Source organism: Pseudopipra pipra, chromosome 2, assembly GCF_036250125.1.
Source record: "Pseudopipra pipra isolate bDixPip1 chromosome 2, bDixPip1.hap1, whole genome shotgun sequence".
Classification (NCBI taxonomy): Eukaryota; Metazoa; Chordata; class Aves; order Passeriformes; family Pipridae; genus Pseudopipra; species Pseudopipra pipra.
Genome location: NC_087550.1, coordinates 79,109,284 through 79,134,597, shown reverse-complemented (window position 1 = coordinate 79,134,597; position 25,314 = coordinate 79,109,284). Strand labels below are relative to the sequence as shown.

The 25,314-nt window shown below is 37.9% G+C and overlaps 1 protein-coding gene across 1 annotated transcript in view; it reads right to left on the bottom strand.

Annotated features, from left to right (window-relative positions):
- The window catches only part of UBAC2 (UBA domain containing 2), a 98,010-nt gene that overhangs the window by 14,727 nt on the left and 57,969 nt on the right, over positions 1 to 25,314 (bottom strand). Inside the window, exons 5-7 of the mRNA XM_064646072.1 lie at positions 18,418 to 18,541; positions 16,494 to 16,541; positions 5,926 to 6,171 (exon numbers count right to left, since the gene is read on the bottom strand). Coding sequence (XP_064502142.1) covers positions 5,926 to 6,171; positions 16,494 to 16,541; positions 18,418 to 18,541 — 418 coding nt within the window. The remainder of the gene's footprint in view (positions 1 to 5,925; positions 6,172 to 16,493; positions 16,542 to 18,417; positions 18,542 to 25,314) is intronic.

Genomic DNA, 25,314 nt, shown 5'->3' with positions numbered 1-25,314 from the left:
GGATTGTTCATGTGTGAGTGGGGTGCTATTGAGGAGTAGGAATTAGAGAAAGTTAGCCTTGTAATTGTGACAGGTGGCTGTTAATGAGACATTCAGCTTACTCTAGTAGTACTACTAGTGTCTGTCAGGTTGTGGAATTGCCAACCTCCATAAAAGAACCAGAAACCTGAAGTTTCGGTGGTAGTTTGTAGAGGAAATAATCATAGACTATTCATTACCTGTGTCGGCACCCTGGAAATTCAACATTTTTAATTTCACAGCTAGAATCCATGAAAAAAGTTATTCAGAAAAGTAAAACAGAAATGTCTAAATAGCAGTGGGTTATCAGTTGCTGCAAATACATTATTGAAATACAACAGTAAAAAAACCAAAATTCAGACATGCCAACATCAGCGGTATATGCAGTTTTTACACCCAAAAACCTCTTGAAATAAATCCAAGTTTATTTTCAACACAAAGAAAACATTGTTAAACAATTAGAGAGAATAATCAAGATTGGAAAATGCCAGAAGAGTGCAAAAAAGCAAAGGACGAGTTAAAGACACAGATCTGAAGGAAAAGATACTGTTTTCTCTACAAAAAGGGAAGGTGTCTGTTATTTCAAAAAAGGCTTGGAGTATGTCCACACATGTAAACTGGCATGCAGAGGAAGGGGAGAATGATGGAGTACTGGATCTAAATTTAGCCACAATTATTACTGCTGCAGCATACACTTCATTCATGGGCTGAAACAAACCCCCAAATCACTCATCGGTCAATTAAATTCTTTAAAAATACAATGACAAATCTTATACACACACATCTCAGGAGTGTACAGCACAAAGAACTTTTTTTATCCTATTGGTACCCTACATACCATTGTCTTTCGAGTCTATGGAAGGGTTGCTAAAGACAGTTTCTATTCCATTATGTCACAAAATCCCAAAAAAGCCGCAGGTAACACAGACTGGTTGGAATGGAAAACTAATTAGAGAAAAAAACTTTGTGTGACACTTGGCTGAAAGTCTCATCCATTTATTCAGGTAAAGCAGTCAGGTAGTCTCCTTCCTGACAATGACACATACATTTGTGGAACAAAATGAACAAGCTGTTTCCATCCAAAGTCGTGGCTGTGAGAGGAAGGGTTTTTATGGACCTAGCAGTGTATGAAGGTTGCAGAAGGTCTTCATGGTTCAAAATATCTGTTTGAAGGACTTGTTAGTACTCAAACTTGTGAAGTTACTCAAGAAGACTTCACTAAAGTGCCATCTCAGTGCCAGCAGAGAGCCAAGGAATATGCTTGGGTCTGGTTCTTACACTTCTTTGAGAAAACAGAATTGAACTGTCTGGGAGTATATTGACTGAGGGATTTTTTCCTACCATCATGAATGAGGATAATATTCCTGAGAAAGAATTCTTGCACCAGGAAAATCTTTGCTCCATTAATCTTTTTTTTTTTTTTTCCCAAGGTCAGGAGTTTATTGCTTAGATATAACCAGAAGGTAAACTGACAATCTAGCCTCACAGTCTTTAGTTGACCAAACACAAAACTTGCAAATTTCTCAGGATATGAGACTCCCTATAAGACACTCAGTTTGCCTACCCACAGAGCATCTCTCCTGTGTCCCAGGAGAAAGACATCTAATGAATGAACAATTAGAGGAAGTCCCTTTGTTATAGAAGTCTGGTCTTTGCAAGCAGTAGATTCTCATATAGAGATGCCATGTGATATGAATCAAAGGAGAGTCTGGTCTCACTGAAGATTAATGGCAGCTAGAAGAGAAGAACAACATAAGCTTAAAGTGGAAGACAGGGTAGAAAGAGAGGGAGTAAAATGAAGATTTTCATGTGTGGCTGTAGGCTTATCATACAGTCTGGAGCAACCTGGTAAAGTTCTTCTCTCATCCAAAACACTTAAGAGAAGCCAAGATGTAGGCAATACCGTGTCCTAACATGCTCAGCATGAATAAAGGAATAAATGCTCTGTGGATACAAAAAACATTTTTTCAAGATGAAGGGACTGAGGTTCATACACCACCCCTCCCAAATGGGCACAAGGATAAGCGCTCAAAGAAGCTGTACTTAGTGCCAACAGAAGGCACTGACCACCTTTCTGCAACTTTCCACCACCTTCCACATATATGTCTTTAGTGACAACAGTGTTGTCAATAACAACTAGGCACGGAATCCTCCCTTATCTATTTCCAGTTTGGTTACCTGCCAGCCTCCCTCCATATTTCTCAATGGGAAGTGAAAGTCAGGCTGACTCCCTGCTACCCACACTGGTGCACAGATGCAGCACTTGCTTCCCTTTTCCCACCATGTCTTTTATCTGGGTTAGGTTACAGAAAGATAAACTTTCGAAAAATGCTGGGAAATGAAAGAGATCAAGAAGTAGAAACATCAGGACTGAAGACCAAGATTTTTATCAATATTACAGTGTGAAATGGATATAATAGCAAATGATTACTGGTGATGTGACACGATGGGAGAGAACTTCCCAAGGACTTTGTATAGGAGCAAACACCAAGTATGGGAAACAATGGAGATAAAGGCGAAGAGATGATGAAAATGTGGGAGGAAAATGGGACAGTAGGGAATGAAAATGTGAAAGCGATATGAAGGGGAAAAAGAGATCAGATAATGGGGAAAAATTAAAATACGATAAACTATTTAAATTACAACATAGGATAGGCAAAGAGCATGAAGGAAAAGAACGAAGAAACTGAAGTTTTAAAAGCATTAACAAAATAGTAAGATGGTATTTTTTGAGGGAATTAATACATATGGCACACGTTTTATTCTACTGCCTCTATAGGTGCATAGAGGTGAATTTCAGTAACTCTCCATTTGTGACAAGATCGTAATTTCTCAGCAATATCCACAGGAGAAAATAAAGAACAAAAAGTTTTCAAGATGCACACTACCATCTGTTTAAGGGCTGTAGCCACAGCAACTAGAGACCAAGAAAAAAAAATCAGTCACCATGTAACCACACTCCCCTGAGAAACTAGCAACGAAACAGTTTCTAACAACATATTCAGACACAGTACCACTGAATATTTAAGAATTAAAATGAGATACATCAAGTAATGAAGTTGGTTCAAATTCTACCACATATTCAATCTACTTGTCAAAGTAATGGGTGTTTTGACAACCCAGCACTCACATACACAGCTCCATGCTTCAGGGTCCTCCAGACCACAACACTTCAGCTAGAGAAAGACTGGGAAACGTAAAGCTCAAAAGAGCTGTTGGCAAAGAAATTCTGGGGTGCTTGTTCTTTGCTTTTCCTATTTTGTAGAAAGTATCCAAAGTGAATTCTGCTTTGGATAAAAGGGCTCTGTGAACAGCAGGGGGAAAAAAATTATTTACATCCCAGTATCTTCAGTATCTTGGAAGTACAGTATAAACAACTTATAAGAAACGCTTTTCACCCAGTCACCCAGTTTCTTTCCCTGTTCTAAGTTTTGTTTTTTGAATTACACTTTTTTTATGTTGTCTTGTCTTGTCACATTCTTCAGAATTTCTTGCAAAGACTTGAAGAATAAGCTTTCTACAAAAGGTATCTATTCAAAAGAGGGGCCTCCTTATGGCTGGAACAGAGAATGCTGACATTGCATAGACTACAGAGCACTGTTAAAACCACCAATCTTCTCCTTCCATAATACTACCAACATTCTGGGAAACTGCACTGCCTCTTTTCTCAAACAGATGAACCAAAGAGTAAATGAGTAGGAAGAATGAGCAGAGCACCTTCTCAGGGGGGAGCTAGACAAAATTGTTGCACTATGGCATGCAGAGGAAACTGGAAGTTCACTTCCCTCACCAAACCAAATGGAAAGCATGAGAGAAAATGCTACTTTGTCTCACCTATGGCACACTACCTACAGACAACATACTGTGACTTCAGAAATTCACACAACGTTCTCCTAGAATATAGTTCAAAGCCATATCTAATGACTGATATGTACTTCACAGCTTTTATTATTTTTTCAATTTCATAAAAAAGCTGCTTAAAACTGATCTGCATTCTTTATCAGCTTCACTCTCACAGGAAAAATTATCATCTAAATTCCATCTGTAACGTGATCTGTTCCACTCCACTGTCTTCAAATTACACATTTCCAAAACCTCTGAAGGTAAAAGAATTGCCCAAGTATAGCAATCCAGAAAATTATTGTCAATTTTTCAAATATTATTTTGAGATTGAAATTAGCCTGCTTTCCATTTTTACCACTACACCTCAACATTTGTGAACGATGCTTTTTGTAATTTAGTTGATGGCCAGTAAATTCTGTGAGTGAGTCATTAAAAAAAACCTGGCTGGTCAAAAGCTTTTATGACACACTTTTCTGAAGAGCCTCTCTGAAACGTTCATACATTATTCCCATTTTCTTCTGATTGCTGGTTTCAAAGATTAGCAGTTAACTAAATTATCAGTTAACTAAATGCTGCGCTCAAGTTAAAGGCTAAACATGAAGGTAACTTGAAAAGTGTTTTGATAACTTGTAAAGGGAAGCATCATACTAATGTTCAAACAGCCTTCCTTCATTTTACTCAAACCCTCCACCTTTTTAAAGAATTCTATTTGAAGTCAAACATGAAAAGACGTTTCTCCACTTTCATTGTTCATTGCCTGAGGAAAGGACAAGATGAGAAAAAAATGTTATCAACTGTTCTTTTATAATTTACTGTTCTGAACTTATTTGCCACTTTTTGCAATTAAAGATATATTAGAAAGACTGTCCTTCGTAAATGGAAACGGCTTCTTTCTCCTATCTGAAAAAACCTGGCTGCACTCCTCCCAGCTGCTTGTAGCCCAACACACACTTCCAATTCATTTCCTATTACAAGGTCAACACTCAAGAATTGAGTAATTTCTAGTTCCAATCTTATGCTAAAACTGATTAATATTCTTACGGGAAAAGTAGATCAGGAACTTTCTACCTGAGGAACAATTTCATCATACTGAAATGGAAAACAAGGAAAATAGATTGATATTATCAGAGACTAGAAACAAATATTCATACTCCAGCTGTTGGCCAAAGCTTTATGTCATCATGCCTCTAATTCTGGCAATGCATTAAGGGTACCATGGCTATACCTACTTGCACGACACTATCTGGAACACAACAAGAACTTGCATATCAGTACAGAGCTGTGTTTCAGGCAAAGGAAACTCAGTAAAGACCTCAAATTGCTAGGCTGCAAGTAAATATATGTTCACATAGAGCAATGCAAGGCCCATGTTGTCTGCTAGTAAAACATACATCTAAGATACAGGAAAAAGTGAATTGAGACACCTTCTCTCGTTTCAATACCCTACAATGCAAAGTCTGAGAATATCTGCATTTGTTGGTTTGTCTACAACAGAGAAAATAAAAAGGCTCTGCTACTGTGTTTGATAAGGAAATAAACCAAGAGCATTAAACATGGCAAACAGAAAGTCCCTTGTGGTTTATCTCTGTAAGAAAGGTAGAGAATTTAATTTCTGCCCTTTCTTGAAAGAAATAACCTGTACATCTACAAACAGAGGAGTTCCATTGATAATTTTCAACCTCTCTGAAAAGGATGCTAACAATACAGATACTCAGGAGAGTCAGAAGTATTTTGACTTCCCAAATTTATGCAGTGGCCCTTATTAAAGACTACCAAGAGGCAATCACTCTACCTTTCAGCCTCATTTCTGTTGAAAGAATGCCAGGAGTACTGATATCCCTACAGGATTGTCTGACATTCTGCTTCTATCTTGTGAAGCAGTTTTAACACATAAAGCTACATAAATCACTTAAATGGCTACTAGCAGTACAACAGTATATGAAAGACTGATGGAGAAAAATAAAAAAAGCATTATTTGTAAGAAACAGGAACCACACAAGATATATGAGCCAAAACTGTATCTTTCTCATAACAATATAATCCTTAAAAAATGTATAGCAATACCTGCTGCTGTCTTTGCCGCCTCATTTGGGCAACCTGAGACATCATGATTTGACGATCCAGTAACTCCATTCTCTGCTGCCTCTGGATGTCAACTGTTGCTCCCATTCCCACTCGAACTTCATTTGTTGGTTCCGCAGATGAGAAGACTGGTTCAAGAGTCCAAGAAAATATCTTTGCTACCCATCTGGGTACACAAAGAATTCGATGAACTTTTAATATACTGCTATTGTAGCAAATCCCAGAAATCTAAAACCAAAAATGAAATGTTAAAAAAAACCCTCAATACTAAAAAACTTAAATACACCAAATTTACTTCGTATTTGTCTGCAGGTAACAGTTGGTCTTTCTGTTTTTTAAAGCCCTTTTTACTGTATTTACCCAGAGTTCTCAGTCAAGAATCAGAGAACAAACAGGGGATTTCTTCACCTCCAACTTCCCCCTGCAGACTATTAGTTTTTTTAATCCATGTAGTGCATTGCCTGTGACTCATAAAGTTGCTTGGCGTTCTTTTGTTTGTTTCAGAATTTAAGCCCAAACCAAGTGACCCTTTCTCAAACTGCTCAAAAATTCAAATAAAAGTTTCATTTCTAGTAAAGGAATTGGTCAGAGTATGCTGCATGCTGACCTGAGAAGATTAAGGCTGCTTTTGAGGATACTGAAATGCTGTAAACACTCCTTCAAAAAAAACCAACCTCCCTTAAGGCTTTTGTTCCCAGCATCCAAGTCTTTCCTTCTAATAAAAATTAAAGCAAATCAGTGGATTTGAAGTTAAATCTAAGAGTATTCACAGACTTATTCCAAAAAAAGCTCTACTACCTTCTAGGAGAAAAAAACCAACAGGTTTAGAAACCAATTCATTAAAAACTGTGATATTGAAAAAGCCAGTTTTTGTGAGGCCCTTCTTCCACCTATAAGAAAAATACCCATTCTCTGTTTTGTGCTTGCCTTGGGGCTTGATTTTACTTCAGATTCAGCAGGAGCAAGAGAAATCCATGTGCCCCATAAATGATCTAGAGTCATCACTCCACCATTAATCTGAATCCCGTTACGAAGCCCTAGCACTTGAGCCCATAGCGGTTTACGCCACATTTCAGTATTTGTGACAAGTTATTGTCTGTCATGCCACAAGAATTATGCTGTGACAGCAGAGTGAAATGAACAGGAAGAGATATGAACCTCAAAAAAAAAAATCTGTAAACATACCCCAAAAACGCAATTATGCTAGAAGCAATGTAGAAACTCCACATCTGGAGTATTTATTTATTTGGGGCTATTTATTGTATCTCACTGACAGACATTTGTATAAACACACTAAATGCACTGCTTCATATATAAAGGGAAACAGCATAGGAAAATGCAACAAAGTTTGGAAGGGAAGATATTTTTCAGATTATTTACAAGGTTATCATTAATCATCCCAGGAGATGATGAGACTTTTAGCAAAAACACATTCTGGTTTAGGAAACACTGATTTTTATTTTATTCTGCTTATATCCAACCCTGAGAGCAGTCATAAAATGAAACCTCAAACACAGACTGCCATTCTAAAGTGAGAAATAAGAGTTTTAAACTACCCTTAACCCCTTCAATCTTTTTGTGTTATGAGAAATGAGATAAACGTGATGGGTTAAGAGTAAGGCATAATCACATCAGAAGGAAGGCTGCCTATAACATATAGGCAAAGGAAGGTCCTAACTGGACTCCAGGAATGATAGGACGCTGGAACAGAAGCTTCTTCATGACCTCAGAAATTCTTTCCTCAGCTCTAGTGTAACTGTTCCAGATGGCTGTAAGCTCATGACTGAAACTCTCGCACATCAACTGGAAACTAGGATAGAACTATAATCACCAAAGAATAAGAGGAGGAAGATTCATATCACTTCTGCAATTCATCTGCTTTTGGTATGCAGTACTTGAGGTGTAGCAAGAAGGTCCCTCAGAAGCTAACCACCTGGTCCTGAGAGGGCTATGTAGATAAGGCTCCTCACCCAAGAAAACCTAGATTGTACAATGACCAGAAAGGTTATTTTTTGGGAGCAAGAATTACTGAACCAGGTTGCAAATATCACATATACACTTAATCTGATTCTTTCTTAGACGCAAAATGCACAAGCAGCACCAGGACCTACAAATTATCTTCCTTCCTTCTACCTTGTTAGTTGTAGGTAGGCTATGGAGCCAGGCCCCATTTTTGGTTCCAGAGATTCTGCATTCCTGATTGTACAGGTGTAACTAGGTAGGGAAAGAACTGCCACTCAGAATGCTTTGTCTAACATCACATCAGCATTCCCTCACTTCTTTCAAATGTCCCTCCCAAATTCTGATCTCTGCTTTTATCACCTACAGTCCTTTGTTAAGGTCTAAAGTTTTCAAGGCAATCTAAATCTTGAACGAGTTCAAAAAGTCACAAGAAAAAAACAAAGCAAGTGGTGATAGGAAAATCTACATCTCCCTGAACGTATGACAAATCTTGACACGTGTCTGAACATATTAACCACAAACACAATCACTCTTAGCAACTCAAGATACAGCAAAGAGATAGCAGCAGCATGTCTTTAGTGTCAGTACTTTGGAACTTGTTTGCCTCAGAAGGGAAGGTGTACTGCAAGCACCAATTAGCTGCATCAGTAAAAGGTCCTCGTATTTTTCTGAGTAGAGATGGATAGTCAAAGAATCATTCAGGTTAGAAAAGGCCTTTAGGATCATCAAGCCTGATCATTAGCCCAGCACTGCCAAGTCCACCGCTAAACCATGTCCTTAAGTGCTTCACCTACACCACTTTTAAACACCTTTAGGGATGGTGACTCAATCTCTTTCTGTCCTGGACAGCCTGCTCCAGTGCTTGGAAAACCTTTTGGTGAATAACTTTTTCCTAATATTAAATCTAAACCTCCTGTGGCATAACTTTAGGACACTTCCACTTGTCCTATCTGGGAAAAGAGATTGACCTCCACCTCATTACAACCCCCTTTTAGGTAGTTGTGGAGAGCAGCTCATTCCAGAGCACTTAATCAGAAAAAAAGGCTTTATAAGGTTAAAAGTTTATGAGCACTGCTAAAATGGAGAATGGCACTTAGTATTGCATGTGAGACTCATATACACAATAGCTCCTACCTGCCTTCATAGATTTACTGAGGTCACTGGAGTAGAATGTCTGGTTTACAGCCAATGCACCAGTTGCACTGGGCTGTCTTCTCTCTCCTTACTGCTCCTCAACAGTAGACTAGTGTCTTGACCCCTCCTTGTCCTGTCTCTTAGACAGAAGCTCATTGCATAACCCAAACGTGGACTTCAGTGGTCACAGAGCAGGAAGTGTAGAAGTCTGACAATATAAAGTTCACAATAAAGTCTAAAGTAAAAAGCACTTGGTCAAGGACCAAGACAAAAGTGTGTGGGACCAGCAGAAGAGAAGTGTATCTTCTACATATAGTTGCCAAGAAACTTACTGTGCACCTGTTAGGAGCAATCATGTGAGACTGCAATTCTTCACGAGTATAAACATATGGAAGGAGAGCACTGGCAATCCACCTTGTCATCTCCACATCTCTCAGGATGTCCTTCTCTCCCTCCCTCCCTTGATTTACTACTCCAAATATAAAGCTATTAGATGGAAGTATAAGAAACTTTAAAATGCTGTACTCAGTTTTAACAAATTTTCAAGTAGTTTTGCCTAGTGAGGAAGAGATACCTATTTGCATATTTCCAATAAACCCAGAATGGAGACATTTGCAGTTAAAATAGGTCTTGTGATTCAGTCTGGTTTGGTGTCATACTCTCATCTTAATGTCAAGTATTTCCAAAGAACTTCCGCTTTAGCTGGTTCATATGCAGAACTTCATAGATATCATTTAAAAAAACACAAGCTTTTTAAGTATAAAGCAACTTCTTACACCATTTTTGTTATTGATATTGAGTTAATTTCCAGTGCTTAAAAAAGCAAACCACCATTATTTATTCAATGAAGATGACCTCATATCCCAACTTCAGCACTTTACATCAGACTGAAAGGCTACTTTTCCCAAACAGAGGAGCTTCTACTGTATTTTAGCCTCTAAAAACTCACCACAGAAGGACATTATGGTTATGTTCACACTGTTAGAATGGAGAATTTTTGGCTGGCATCATAAGATGCATCTTAGTTGTTTTCTGTTAGTCACACTATCATAACCTACAAACTCATCTGTCAAAACATACACGACACAATGCAAGCGGAGGAAATGAGAGTATGCTGGAAACTGTGGCACGGTGCAGAAAAAAGTGTGCTTATATTTTTTCAGTATCTTAACACCATGGCTTAGCACTGGTCCTTCACACTCAGTTTCTTAACCTCCTCCCACCCCTGTATAAAGCCCAACTTCTCCTCCTCTTCCCTCAAATCCTTCCAAAGTTGTACACTTTTTAGAAAAATGGAAGTAGCTGTAGTTTCACTGTTACATTAGGTAAACCAAACATGGAAGCTCTCTAGTATTTTACACAGCAAAGACACATATGCTCCACTACTAGCTGAGACATTTAAAATCACTGTACTTGATTAACACTGAAAAAGGAAATAAAACAGAAGAAAAAGTAGGCAGACTGGTGTAGAAAATTATGTTGAAAATTATTTTGTCTAATAGTTAAAGCTTGACAACAAATACCCAATTACTTTGTTCTGAAAAATTTAAATATATTCATATGTATTCGAGACTTGGCTATTTTCAGACTTCAACAAACTGAAAGCAAATAGCAATTTTCTTAAGGTGAAGTGACATTTTTATACCTATTTTATCTGCTTAATCCTTGGTATGTTTCAAATTCTATACAACTAGAATCAAAGTATGGGGCTGGAGCTTGAGTCAAGATTCTGTATTTACCTTGATTAGAGAAACACATATATCAAACCAAGAGGGATCATGTGAAAACCACCCAACAAATAAAATGACTCCACACATATTTTTAAGTTGTGTTACAGATGTAACACAACAGATTATTTTGTTTGGGTTTCCTTTGCAGAAATAGTTACAAATACTATAAACAGCCTTTTGCAATAATTAGCTTGAGAGAAAACTAAGATTATAATGGTTCTAAAGTAATTGTCTTCATTTTCATTCCCAGTTGACTGGGTTTATGAATTTCCCAGGTACCTTGAAACTTTTTTCTTCAGAGTTCATCAATGCTCCCTTCCTTGGTCAGGTGCAATCACAATCGGCACTCAAACACTGTGAATATGCAAGTATGACTGTACTGCCATTTCAGCACATACAGCTATTCTTAACTTGTACTTGTGACCTAAGGATAGGTTCCCTTGGGTCTCTGCTAGCATTCTGCAGGTTATCATCATCATCATATTATTAAATAAATCTCTTTACACAAAAGATCATGATTTGATTAACCTGCCCCAATGTAGACATTTGTAATTTAAAAGCCTACTTATGAGCTGGTTATTTTAAGTTGGTTTCACAGTCAACAGAGAGAAATGGGCACTCTTAATATGTGACTTATCCTAAGGCAGATGTCTCCAAAGTACACACAGCTGGATTCCCTCTCTGGTAACACTGCTGCCAAAAAAAAGTGAATCTTGATACAAGCAATCTGACTATTAATGAACCGGTTGGTACAGTTGACCAAGCAGACCAGATTTTGGACAAAGAAACTCTTCCTCAGATCTGAGAAGATTAGAAGCGAAATACAAACTACTAACTAATATCCATTTTTCTACAGGATCTTAGAAGCCATGGATATAAAAGAGAAAGTATCTTATGACATATTATTACCTTCTCCTATCCTTTCTTGCTATTTTCTCGTTCTTTCAGAATTGGAAATATCTGCATCTCCCTCCTCCCGTTACAACTTCACTTTCATTCTAACATCCCCTGTATACTTGGTAAGTCAACTACATTTTTTCTCAGATGCTTTAGCTGACATAGGAATAAGCACTAGCAGTTTAATCAGTTGTCATGCGTTTATATATGGCCAATTTGACATGAGCAAGGTGTCTAAACACACTCTGCAAAGAAGATTAAATCAATACAGTCAGTAGAACATAGAGACACTTACATCAAACTAAGTCACCCACAGTCACTCAGCTGAATACTGAGCACTGTCCACCTGCACATATATTACCTTAGTTTTGGGTAGGATTCAGTACATCTGTTAGTGTACATATGGATATCTGCACCTGTCCTGAAGTTAGTAGGCAGACAGACAATGTTTCTTTTTTTATTTTCTAATCTTTGTTATTCTATTGCTTCTCCATTTCTCATTTCAGGCTATGTACTTCACAAGTTATGCATTGCTGATGTTGCAGCTGGAGTCTGTGTTCAGTTCTGCGCTCCCTAGCGTAAGAGACATGGACTTGCTGGAGCAAATCCAGTGCAGGGCCACAAAGATGATCAAGGGACTGGAGCATCTTCTATATGAGGACAGGCTGAGAGAAGGGGGATTGGTTGGTCTGGAGAGGAGAAGGCTAAGGCGGATTTTATCAAAGTATATAAATATCTGTAAGGAAACAATGAAGAAGATGGATCCAGGCTCTGCTCAGTGGTGCCCAGTGACAGGATCGCAGGTGAAGGCACAAACTGAAACGCGGGAGGTTCCCTCTGAACATTGGGAAACACTTTTTCACTGAGAGGATGATTGAAAACTAGTACAAGTTGCCTTGTAAAACTAAGTTAGCAACTTCAAAATTATGAATAATAACTAATACACTAAAAAACTGGAACTGAAATTAAAACCACGCACTCAACACTGTCTGAACTTTCTATCTTAACCTTAAGCCATTAAAGTACATGCTCTAAATTGCAGATTCTCTATATTTTCCAATATCTAAACACATAAAGCACAACTTTTCATACCACCTGAGAAAAGTAAACCACAGTGTAGCATAGAAACAATGCAGAAGAGTGTTGCATTTGGCTTAGGGAAATCGCCAAGGCAAACACGGTTTTAGAAACTTCAATTTCAGTTTCCTAAGGTTTGAACTGAACTCTACACAAATTCAAGGCAGCTCACAGGAGATTTGGTGTGTTTCAAATTTTGAGCTTTAGCCAATGCGGGTCATCTTGCTAACAAATGAAAAACTGACACCAGATAAGAAGAAAGAGGCTACAAGACTAAAGTCACAGAAAGGGCCTGAAATATACCTCTTCCTTATGAAATATAGCCTGAGCTACATGGTTAGCAAGACCTGTGGCATGTGATCTGTCTGATAACAACATTATTGTAATAACTGAAGAGAACTGCATTTCCCAGCAGGACATATGTCTTCTGCTGGTCACTAACCTGAGCTTACTTATTGAAGTAGACGTGCTCCAGCTATGACTCAGTGAGCCTTGACATGCCTCTTAAATTTCAATCCTACAAAAGTATAGCAAGGACAGATGTAAACTGGGAACCCAAAAGATTTTAAAGGGTTAAAAAAGAAAGGGAAAGAAAATGTATATATCCAATGAGACTTGGATATTATTTTCTAAGGTGTTTTGACTGTTTTAAAGAAAAAAAAATAGCTGCAAAACTGTTTGGGGCCTTCACTAAACTGAGTGATACACATTCCATGGAAGCACTTCTGTAAACAACTGTTGAAAGGATTTCTTGCATCTCTAATATGAAGTTTCCTAATTTTATGGCATAAAAAAATCCTACTGGAAGAAACAAATCTGGACTGTGTGTACCAAGTATGGTATATTTCTGGCAAAACAAATCACAAGAAATTAAATTAGTCTCATAAACTATAAGAACATTATAGATTACTGATTACATCGGATTTATGATGTCTACTTCTTAAACTCTCTTTCTTACAAATAAGCATCCTGTATTTAAACAGCATGTTTTACACAACATACTAGTGAGTGACATACAAAAAACCAATAACTGAGAGGTAGTCCAGTTTCACATGGACAGTAAAGAAGCTGCCTTTAAGAATGGATTCCTATGTTGATTCAAAACTAGAGATCTAGGAAGATATACCTCATCACAAAGACAGACAAAGTAGACCTTTTGTATTCCAATAACACAACATGGGCTGCAATCTCCACAACTGAGAACAACCCACTACAAATTTGTAGTTGAACTACAAATTGTCTAAAATTCCCTATCACCAGGCATATTACATCAATGCCTACCTGCAGACATAGACTCATACACACATGCAAACACATTTCTGTAATGATGGCATCACTTAAAGCCACTGAAAACAAGAACTCAAGGCAGTACAATTCCCAATTGCTCTATACCCTGCCTGGAATTCACAGGAAAGTCTTAACAGCAGTAGTATGGATGAACAAAGAAAGAGTCTCCAGTGCCACATCTTGCACCTGGTAAGATCCCGTGTAGTCTAAGAGTGTTCATTACGTGTTAAATATAAGCTGTGAGAATTTAAGTAAACCTAAACCACACAGTGAAGAGAAAGTGGAAACTGACAACAATTCAGAAATTGTGCTGGCACTCTCCATTTTAATTTTCCACATAAGCAGAATTGCAACAAAAGCTAAATTACAAGACAGCATCATAATACACTCATAAGAGTGTGTAAGTGATCTTCAGCACTAAAAATACAGTGAAGTGTCTAACAGGCAATGAACTAGTGACAAACATCTCACCTATTTGACTTGGTGTCCGTACACTTACTCAGCCTTTTTGTACAAATACATGAAAATTTGAATCCACAAAGATACAGTAACTTAGAAAAATGTCAAGAGTAATAAGAATTATAAAATACAGGTTGTTGGAATGACTTAACATTGATTTGACAATCTATTTATTTCTGTAATTGTACATATATGTATACTATCAAGTAACTACACTTGTAGTGCTAAAAGTCACCTCCACAGTGTTTCATATCCTTCTTCAGATTACTTATTATACTGTGAAGTTTATTTATTTATCAAATTTTCTCAAAAGATGCCAAATTTTAATTTCTAACAGAGGAGAAAAAGACTTTTAATTCACAGACGTGTGGTATATATGTTGTGCAAAAAAATGGCTAGAATTCAGGACATGAACTTCTTTCCAAATTGTAGCACAAAGTGGTAGAGTGCAGCTCTCCACTTGCTGTGGAAAAAATAGAGACTGAAAACACATCATCATTGATGATGACTTAATTCATGCTGACTGAAGCAATATGAAAACTTCAAATTATTTTTTAGCCTTCCTTTGACGTGGAGAAAGTAATTTAATCCTATGGATTTTTACCTAAGTAAAACATACTGTCAACCTGCAATTAAAAAAAAAAGCTAATTTATAAAAAAGAACACTAAGAAAGTTGCATTATACGGCTGAACAAAACTTTATATTAAAAGGGAATTAAAACAAGAACTGCATAATCTATTACAAAAAAAATATTTGAGCTGTTCTTTATAAGTCTGTATAACCGATATACATACAGCTTCTGCCACCAGGAAACAGGGAATTAAAATGCCTTTCCATTTCTTTCCTTTCCTTCCCTCTCTAATGAACACCTGTTCAAAAGGAAGGGCTATTAAAAGAGCCAGAAGAGTAACAGGAAGGGTAGTGTGTTTGGAGGAAGTCACAGATCCTTAGGTGGGCACAGAGGCTTGGGCTGATTTCCAGGAGAGATTTTTGGTTTGTAACTTGCACTGCTTTCATCAGTATTTATTGTCAGATCAAATTACTGAACAGACTTCACTGTTTACTGCTCTGTCACTCCTCTTGTTAGTTATCCTGCAAACTCACAGCATATTTTGCAACAGTCGGTGCAAATGGTAAGGGATCAAACTACTGAGTTGCAGCAACAATATGTGAAGTGTCCAAAGTGTCCACAGGCATTTCACTCTGACCTCACTGCAAATTCAAATTAGTAGGTTCTAAACAGCAAGGCCCAACTTGAGTTCTTAAGGTTTCATCAACTTAATAATGAGCTTCTTTGGAAGTTACTAACTCTCGCTGTTTGAAAAGGTTACAGTCTTTTGGGCCAAGAAATCAGAGTCTGAGCTCCTAATTTCTAAGTTTGTGTAATTTTAAAACAAGCTTATCAGTATCTAACAATCTGGAAAATTTTGTACAATCTGTTTTAGCACTAAGTGCCTTAATACTAAGAACAGAATCAGAAAGGAAAAACACAGATCACACCACCTTGACTGGTGTGAAGAAAGTGATTTTGCACCCTTACTGCTGTTGTCATAGTGAGAAACAGTTATACTACACTTATTCTAGGAGAACAGCAAAGCATGAAAAATCCTCACAGCAAAGTTATTTAAAGCTGCTTTTTGGAATAAGGCTTGCTGAAAACTAAAAAAAACAACAAAATGGGCTAAATATTTTTACCATTTCCTCAATAGTCTCATTTATAGTTGTGGGTCTAAAGCTATATCCAAGGCAGCTAAATTAATTTTAGACAGTCAGAGAGCAGTGGTATCCTGCAAATATTACCCAGCAATTTTGTTGTCTGTCAGTTTATCACCAGCTAGTCAGTGTTCTGCACCTTTGAAAGTTAAAGATGAAAACTTTCTACTCACCAATACAAAATGTTACTTAGTAGTTTCTGTTCTTTTTGAGTCCCAATATACTGTGCTGACTGCATACATAACAGACAGTTTTAAGCAAGACATGATTTTTAAAACAGTAAGACTTACCAATCCACTTAAGGCTAAAATCCAGATGTAGGAACCAGAGGTTAAGAGCTAGAAGACAAGAGTAGGGATTAAAATTTTTATTCTACAAAGCTGTTGCTATCAGAACTACTAAGTTGCAATATTGTATATAGGCTGTGCACTCATCATGGTAATGGGAGACGTCAGACATTTACCTCTGTTAAAATTCAGTTTAACATTAAAAAAAGATGTATTCCAAACGTAGCAAAGGGGAAAAAACACAGGATCCAACAATTGTTCTCCTTCTACAGGACAATACATTTTATTTTCATATAGCTTACTAAGTATAACAGGATGTCAGTTATAGGCTGCACAGAAAAACAAGTCTAAAAGACAGACTGAAGCAACGGAAATGACTCAGCAGCAACAGGAGAAGAGTTCCAAGCAGGGCAGGCACTGCAAGTGAAGCTCTCAGACATGCAGACACAGAGAGACTAAGCGTGAGCATCAAAATAAAAAAAATAAAGTTCTCACCCAGTCACATACTCGCTGACATGAAATCACAGAAATAAACTGGAGTGCATTTTTAAAAAAAAATCCTGATAAGACAACAGGGCAGTGCATTGTTTCTAGGAAACTATGTGATTGATCACATGGAGAAGGTTATTATCAACTGGAAAAATGGGCTGAAAATTAGACTGATACTGGTTACTAAAATAGTTCTGCATGATGCTGACTGAATCAAGAGAACACCTTCCCTCTAGACTTCTGACTACAGAAAGAGAGATAAGGGCAGAGTTTACAAATGAGGAGAAGGCAAATGAGACTTCCCTCAGCCTCTGTGTGATGGCAGCGACTGTTCTGTGAGCAGCAGGGAAAGATCCCGCAAAGATACGGGGGTTAGTAACAGCAGTGATATGATCTGGAGGTGGTGCGTGTATGAAAGCAAAAGGCAAAGGACACGATGGAAAAGAGGTCAGACAATATCATGGCTTTCTCAAAGACCAGTAGCAGTATTGATGGGTTCAGAAGAAAAGAAACAAGATTTCTGAAAGGTCAAGAGAGTAAGGTGCTGGAGCAGAAACTGAAGGAAACGAAAGGCTAAACAGCAAACAGGATGAATGAAACATTCATATGGAACACAAGTCAGTATTCTGAACCTGACCATTCATTCTAAAATACTCTGTACCACACTTCACATAACTATGGTGCTTTCCATTCCTAGTGCCAGAGCTACTTTTGAGTCCCCAGAATACATAAAAACGAGTCTAATTTCTCATAAGTTTGCACATCTCCTGTTTCATAATTCAGGTTGTGCCACGAGTGTCCATTCATTTCTAGGCTGCTGGGGATTTTTTTATTGGTTTTTGAACAACTACTGCCTTTCTAGACCAAGTATCTATATTTTTCCAGTCATATTTCACAGAGTACTATCTGATATTGCTGTGCTCTATGTTACACTACTTTAAATTACCTGTCCCATGGTAGTGCATGATACGCAAATAAAGTGAAATTCAGCCAAAACCTTGATTATTTACTAATAGTCTCACCATAGAAAAATATTGTGTTCTACAGCTTTGTTTGAGCTCTAATAAACAAGGGAAAAATAATCAAAATCAAGAACACAAGCAAATAAAAAAGGTGAAAGATACATATGCCTTACACCAGGTTCTGTTTTAATCTCTTTTCTCCTAGTTCATTTTGCTGACCAAAAAAAAAAACAAACAATTGAAGAATTGCCTATTATATTTTCCCATGTAAGACAATGTAAGGACAGATCACCTGCCCACCACCTCAGGACACCAGTAACACGTTTTTCTGTATTTTAGATGATGGGATAGTTAGTAACTAAATATATGTCAAATCATACATGCAGAAGCATCAAAATTCATAGACAAACATACAAAAATACTAACTACTACATTAGTAATTCATTAAAAGATGAACAAGCAAGTACACACCATACCTGTAAACCCAGTATGTAGACCAGAGATTTGTTTGTGATAGAAAAGTGGCCTAATACTTGTGTCACCTGCACTCTTGGAATGGAGGAATAAAATGGAACAAACAGTGCAAACACAGGACTCAAGCTGCAAAAAGAAAGATACAGATGGTTTTAAGAATGATACAGCAACAGTAGTGTCAAACAATCAAAAGCAGTTAATTCTTAGGTATACAACAATCAAAATGTAATACCACCTTGCAAACAAAGGTCTTCCTTGGGAATCAACAATTAGATACCTTGTGGCATTCAAGGAATGCATTAGCAAATAAGAACACGTGACAGAGTATTTTATTTCAAAACGTTTAGGACTGGAGGCAGAAGAGAAGGCAACATTAGTCTAACAGCAGACTGTTTCTATAAAACACAGCACACAATAAGAACAGTGGTAATCTCTTGCATCAGAATAAAATCTCTGTGATTCAAATGGGCAAATGGTAAGGACTATACCTTTCCCAAAAGGTTAAGGAAACCACCTATAAGGTCCTGTTATTTACCCAGGCTTAAGGTGTTAGAGGATTGCCAATAGACTGCAGTATCCCAGATGGGAATATAAACAGATTGATTTAACTTCCCTTCGCCAGTGACTTACATGGCCCAACAAATAAAACTTCCTTTAGGGTCCTCATCTTAATCACAACACAAGAGGTTTATTAAGTTTCTAAACCATCATTGGAAGGAGTTTCATATACTTTCAGACTTCAAGCACTTCTTGCAATGACCAGATGCCTAGACTGATCTTGTGAACACTAACTAGTGCACTTCATTCAGACACCCAGATACAAACCCCATGTTCCTCACCATAAAAGACCCAAAGGCACGAATATGGGAGATTCTAAGAGAAAAAGACTTCCTGGGATGGAGAAGGGGAAGGTACAAAGCTCACTTCAGGCAGACACAACTTGCTCCACTGGCGGAGCTGTGATGGTGGGACCCTCAGGCAGCCAGATGCAGGCAGCAGGTAGGGGAGGCCATCAGCAAAGTGCACATCTGCCCCAGCTGAATCCTCAGCCATAGCTCTGTGCTGTCCTGTGTCCCACAGGTGTGGGACAGCACTAATTTTTCAGTGCTTATCAAAACTTTCAAGAATTGCAGTTTCTGTGGGCCTTTACATGAAAGGGATCTTTTTGCACCCAGTGGGAATTCTGCAAACGGCACAAACCAGGACCTAAATAATTAGAAGTGTTCACTCAAAAATACATTTCCCTTCCAGAGGAAATACTGATAGGAGGAATATATGTGAAATGACGGATTGAATATTAAAACTTACATTTCCTGAATAACTGTCAAATGCAACACCTACAGATAAGAAAACCCCCCCCCCCCTCAAATATTATTTTTACTTCTTTAATGGGCTGTGGCTTAAAATAATTTCGCTATAATTTTGTTTGTTATATTTGAAGTTCAGCTTACTTAAAAGCTTCTGAAGACTTAAATACAGTTCAATTATACATGCATTTTTAGTACCATCCTTTTGACACTCAGTCAGATGCACTTGAACATACACAGAATGCTAACTCCAGAACTACTGAAAAATGTTCAATTTTGCACATAATCCTTCTTATATAAACAAAACACACCTCTACAAACCCACACAACACATTCTTGAAATAAATGTAGGAGCTGAAAGGCTATAAGAGAGCCACATGCAAAAATAATTCTTCATCAGAAGTTATTCCATTGCAGACAACATTAACTGAATAAATCAGGTTTTACAAGTGATGATAAAAGAAAAATGAAGAAAAAAAATATTTTCTCTTCTTAGAAAAGTAATGTTAAATTATTTCTTTCTACTCTGACCAAATGACCTGAGAGAATACCAAAACCATGGTGTGCTTTTCAGGTTTAATTGCTCCTGTGATAAACAGTGACTCAGACACAGAGACTTCACATGCAAGAGTGCACTCAATCATAAGATGGGAAAGTACAAACAGGAATTTCCCAAGTCTGTGAGTTCATTTTAAAAAGAGATTAGAGAATGTTGATAGGTTCCTTAAATGTTAATATTCACCATTAATGCCAACAGAGCCCACAATAAGCAACACCCCAGTCCAGGGTAGTGATCTGTGTAATACAAAGTCAAGTGTCTGATACCGCTCAGTACCCAAGAATCTAGAGGAAACCTAGTGATGGACCTTTCCTCCTAAAACACTAAGTTTGTAGGCACCACAAAGGTATGCCCTTAAAGACATAAGTGTTTGTTTTTTAGACAGACTTTACATCTAATATAAATATTTGTTACACAAATATGCATTCAGGTATCTTTTTTTAAAAATGTCAAAACCAGTGCCCTTTAAAATACTGTGTGAAAGTCATTTGTACAGGCGAATCCACTGTGTGAAAATTTATTCCAATTCATTTTAAACTTTTGCCCTCAACTTTTTTATATAATTCTGTACTTTGAAAATTTCCATTAATATTTTCTGTTGCCTTCAGAATTTTCAATGTATTATGTATGCCTTGTTTTACAATATCTATATGGGGATGCTGTTTATCCACAGCGGGTCTGTCAGAGATGTTATCCACATACAAATACTGGAATATGGCTGACAAAGTAAGGGGACAACAAAAGGATGGTTACAGAAAACATAGGCTCACTGTCTGGTGAAAAAAAGGACCCATTGAAACAGGACATGAAAAAAGCCAATGCACTCCATGTCTTTTTTGCATCAGGTTTCACTGATTAGTTTTGCCTCCAAGCCTTGCAGTTCCCTGAGCCTCCTATGGGACTGGAGCAACACCCACTATAAAAGAAAACATTTTGGAGGCTCTTGAGCCCAACTGCTCATACAGGAGCCAAAACGTCCAGATAAGATGTACCTCAGGGTTCTGAGGGAGGTGGCCAATGCTACACCACTGAAATATCATGGTGATCAGGGCAAGTTCCTGATGGCTGGAAAAAAGGAAATGTCACACCCATCTTCAAGGAGGGCAAGAAGAGGATTTAGATAGCTACAAGTCTGACCTCTATCCCTGGAAAAGTTACAGAGCAAATCTCCTAGAAGCTGTTGCCAGTCACATGATGAACGAGGAGGCTGCTAATATCCTATATGGATTTACCAAAGGTGACTCTGGTGCTGTGGACAAGGAAGGGGAAGATGGCAAATGCACACTCTGAGTTTAGGGTGGCCTTTGACTTGGTCTCCTCTTGTGCCCTTGAAATAAAACTGGGGAGATATGCAGTGTATAAGCAGATTCAAGGGAATCTGTCTGCACTGCTGGACTCAAAGGGTTCTGACCAGCAGCACAAACTTGAAGTGGCAGCCAGTTACTAGGAGCTTCCATCAGGGGATGAACACAATCCATAGTCTTTATTAAACAACATGGATGATGTGACAGAGGGCACTCTCAGCAAGCTAGTGAATGTCATCAAATTGGAGGGAGCAGTCAATACTTTGGTGAGCAGGACAGCATTCAGATATTCTTTGGTGAGCTGGAGAAATGGGATGACAGGAACCTTAGGGAGTTCAACAGAAGCAACTGCAGAGTCTTCCACCTGGGCTGGAACGACCTCATGAAACGGCATAGACTGGTTAGAAAACAGATTTGCAGACAAGGAGTTGGAGAATCCTTTGAATGTTAATCAGCAGCTTACCCTTGCAGGAAAGGACAACCACATACAGGGCAGCACAGTGTGTTATCATCAGGCTAAGAGAAGTGATTGCTCAGCACTTCTGAGCCAGAACCCGAATCACTGTGTCCACTTTTGGGCTCCATGCTTCAAGAAAGGTATTAATATACTGGACCAAGTCCACATGGGGACAATGACAGTCTGGTACTGTACCAGGCTGCCTGGAGCTAGAATCTCCATCCTCAGAGATACAGCCCGAACAGACAGCCCAAAATAACCTGTTCTTGTTGGACATGTTTTGAACCCAGAGTTGAACTAGATGACTGCCAGAGGTCCTGTCAAACCTAAGCTACTCTATTATTCTGTGAATAATCAAGCCTTGTTCCTGAAGCTCATAATCACTGGAGGAATTTCTGTTTCTGTATTTCACTAGACAGGTACAAACATCCATTCATGTACTGTAATTAAAAGGACTGGTTCTTAACTCCTTTAGTTCTGTTAATTAGTTATTTGGTAGCATATATCAGATTCAACCTCTACAAGTGGAATACCCTGAAGGACTACTTCAGTTCTCTCTTTTCCTTCACTTCTCTCTTTTTTTCTTTCCTTTTCCCCTAATCTCTTTCAATCCTCTCTCCTCTACTTCCTCTCCTTTTGCAGAGACCTTCATCCCAGCCCTTTGTTCTTTATACTATGAGAAAATCAGGAACATCCCTTTCAGTGCCATGATGAACTTCTACTAGAAACTTGAGATGTCTGTGTGCAAAGAAGGGCCACAGACACAAATACATGCTGACTCTAAACTAAGTTTATACCTATGTCATGTTTAGGAAGTTAATTTCAGTCATGTGGGTTGAAAACAAATTTTTTTAACCAAACAGAAAACTCTAAAATCCGAAAGACTGATTTCTAGAGTTTGAACACTCTATACAGATACCATGTCCATCACAAAGGCGTCCTGTAGTAGCAGGCTCTATGACCATTGTATCCTCATTTCGTGGTAAATGTCAATATTTGCAGTGAAACAGAAACACAGCAAACCAGATGGGAACATTCTACATCCTATGAAGTGATCAGATTGGTTTTGCACAGAAAAAAACCACAACATGCAGAAACAATATCCTTAAAAAAAATAAACTCAGAGATGTAAAAATTACTGGTAGAGAAGAAAAAAATCTGGGGCAAGTACTTCTCATAAGAGAAACACTTAAAGTCTAAAAGGATGACTAGTAGATGCAGATTAAAATAAAATATTTAACATTAGTAAATACATGCACAAAGTAGAGAAAAAATAGTTCTAAAATGCAAGAACAGAGGGTCAGAAAGGTAAATGCTACTTCTGCAAAAAGTACTTGCTGTTGGCAATGGAAGTTCTGTGGGATTAAATTTGTAGAAATAACATGCTATTTTATTCCGAATGACTCACTACACTTACTAACTGTGGTGCTGTGTTTTTCTTCATTCAAGTTCTGCAAAAAAAAGCATTAAACTGACAAAATCATGACCACATATTTTTGGGGGGACTAAAAATATCACTTATAAAAACAGCTGCAGATAATACAGACAGGTAAACAGAGCACTTGCGATTCAAGTTACTAAATTACTTCAGTAATCTCTGTTCCTACAGTCTGTCCAGACGCTGCCATATTACACTTAAGGTGCCAGCCTTTATTCTGAACATGTTATAAATATTCTCAATAACATTCTTTAAAATTAAGCAACTCTGTGGAACGTGACCACCCTTTATAGTTGGGTTCCTTTGCCTGTTGGAGTCCAGGACTCAAAAGAACCATCTATTGCACCCAACCCTTTCACTGCACATGAGCAGGACACCCCATTGCCTGAGGCCCCTCAATACAAGTAAAGCATTAGGTTGTGTTACCCAATACCCATCTAACTGCCAATATTTCACATGAAAGCAAGAAGAAAGCAGAGAAAAAAAATAAAAAACTTGAAGTTGTGCATCTGGAGGGGAAAAGATTCTCCTGTCCATGAATCTCTCTAGAGAATCACTGCAACTTTGAGTTCATTAAAATATGAGACCAAGCAAGCAAGCAAGCAACCAACACTTTAGAATCCCCTCAAGAAAGAAGCCAGACATCTATCCTAAAAAAAGCTTTCGTTTTTAATGCCAAGACTATCCAACAATATATTCCATAAACTGCTCAGTTCCATGGTACTTGCCTTGCATGCCAAAAGCAAAACAGTAAGTGTTTGCACATATATGGTAAAACCAAATATATATCACACTTCCTAAGACACCACACATCCTCATTTAAATGTTCAAATCATGGGACAGTCAAACAGATATTGGAGAAACAGCAGCTGCATAAGAACAGAAAACAAACAGCTAGAAGGATAAACAGGGAGTGGAAGAAAGCAACCTGTACCATTTAGCTCAAGCAACTAACATAACAACATGCTAGGCTGGATTGGTAGCTAATACACCAGTATGACTCAAAGGGTACAATCTACTAATACACCAGTATGACTCAAAGGGTATTATCTACTACTGTATCTTAATCAAAGGAAGGCGATATTTTATCAGATCAGAGCAGGAAACATTGGTATTATTTTATAATGTAACACTATTTTGAAATAACATTTCCTTTAATAAGAAGCTGTGGTACTAATGTCAGCCCTTGAGCTAAGACTACATGACTGTGTATCTTGAAATTTCCCACTTCTATAGCGTATTTTTGGTGCTGGACAGGGAACCACACTGTGGTATTATTTTGCGTACATATGAAGCAAGTTCCCTGTGCAATTTCCCTTTAAACAGTCCTTAATGTTCATTACTTCATTTAAAGAGATTCTACTCTGTGACGAAACTGAATAATCAAAAAATTATTCAAAAACAAGAAAGGAAAACATCCATAATAAGACCGGTAAATTCTCCCACAGACTTTTTGAATCTGGTATTAGAAGATGAATGTTCTATAAAGACTGAGGAGCTGAAAGCCCTACACTGAGCCCTTCAACTCCCTGGCATCTAAGGGGAATCAAGCCATGTGTGCACTGGGAGTTCAACACCAGAAAAATCAGCATATGGTGCCAACCAAATGCTCCAAGTAGGCACAAAAGTAGCTCTCGAGGCTCTGTGTTCTGCTACAGCAAAAACATTTCCCATAAGACAAAGTGCATTTAGTAAAGTTTAACTTTGTCCTTAGATCTGCATTTACTGTAGGCTTTCTGATGAGATGGACACGTTAGTTGAGATCATCTCTTTGCACACTCCATCACTACATCAGCCAAGGCTTGTGCTGTGAACACAGCCCTAACATTTCCAA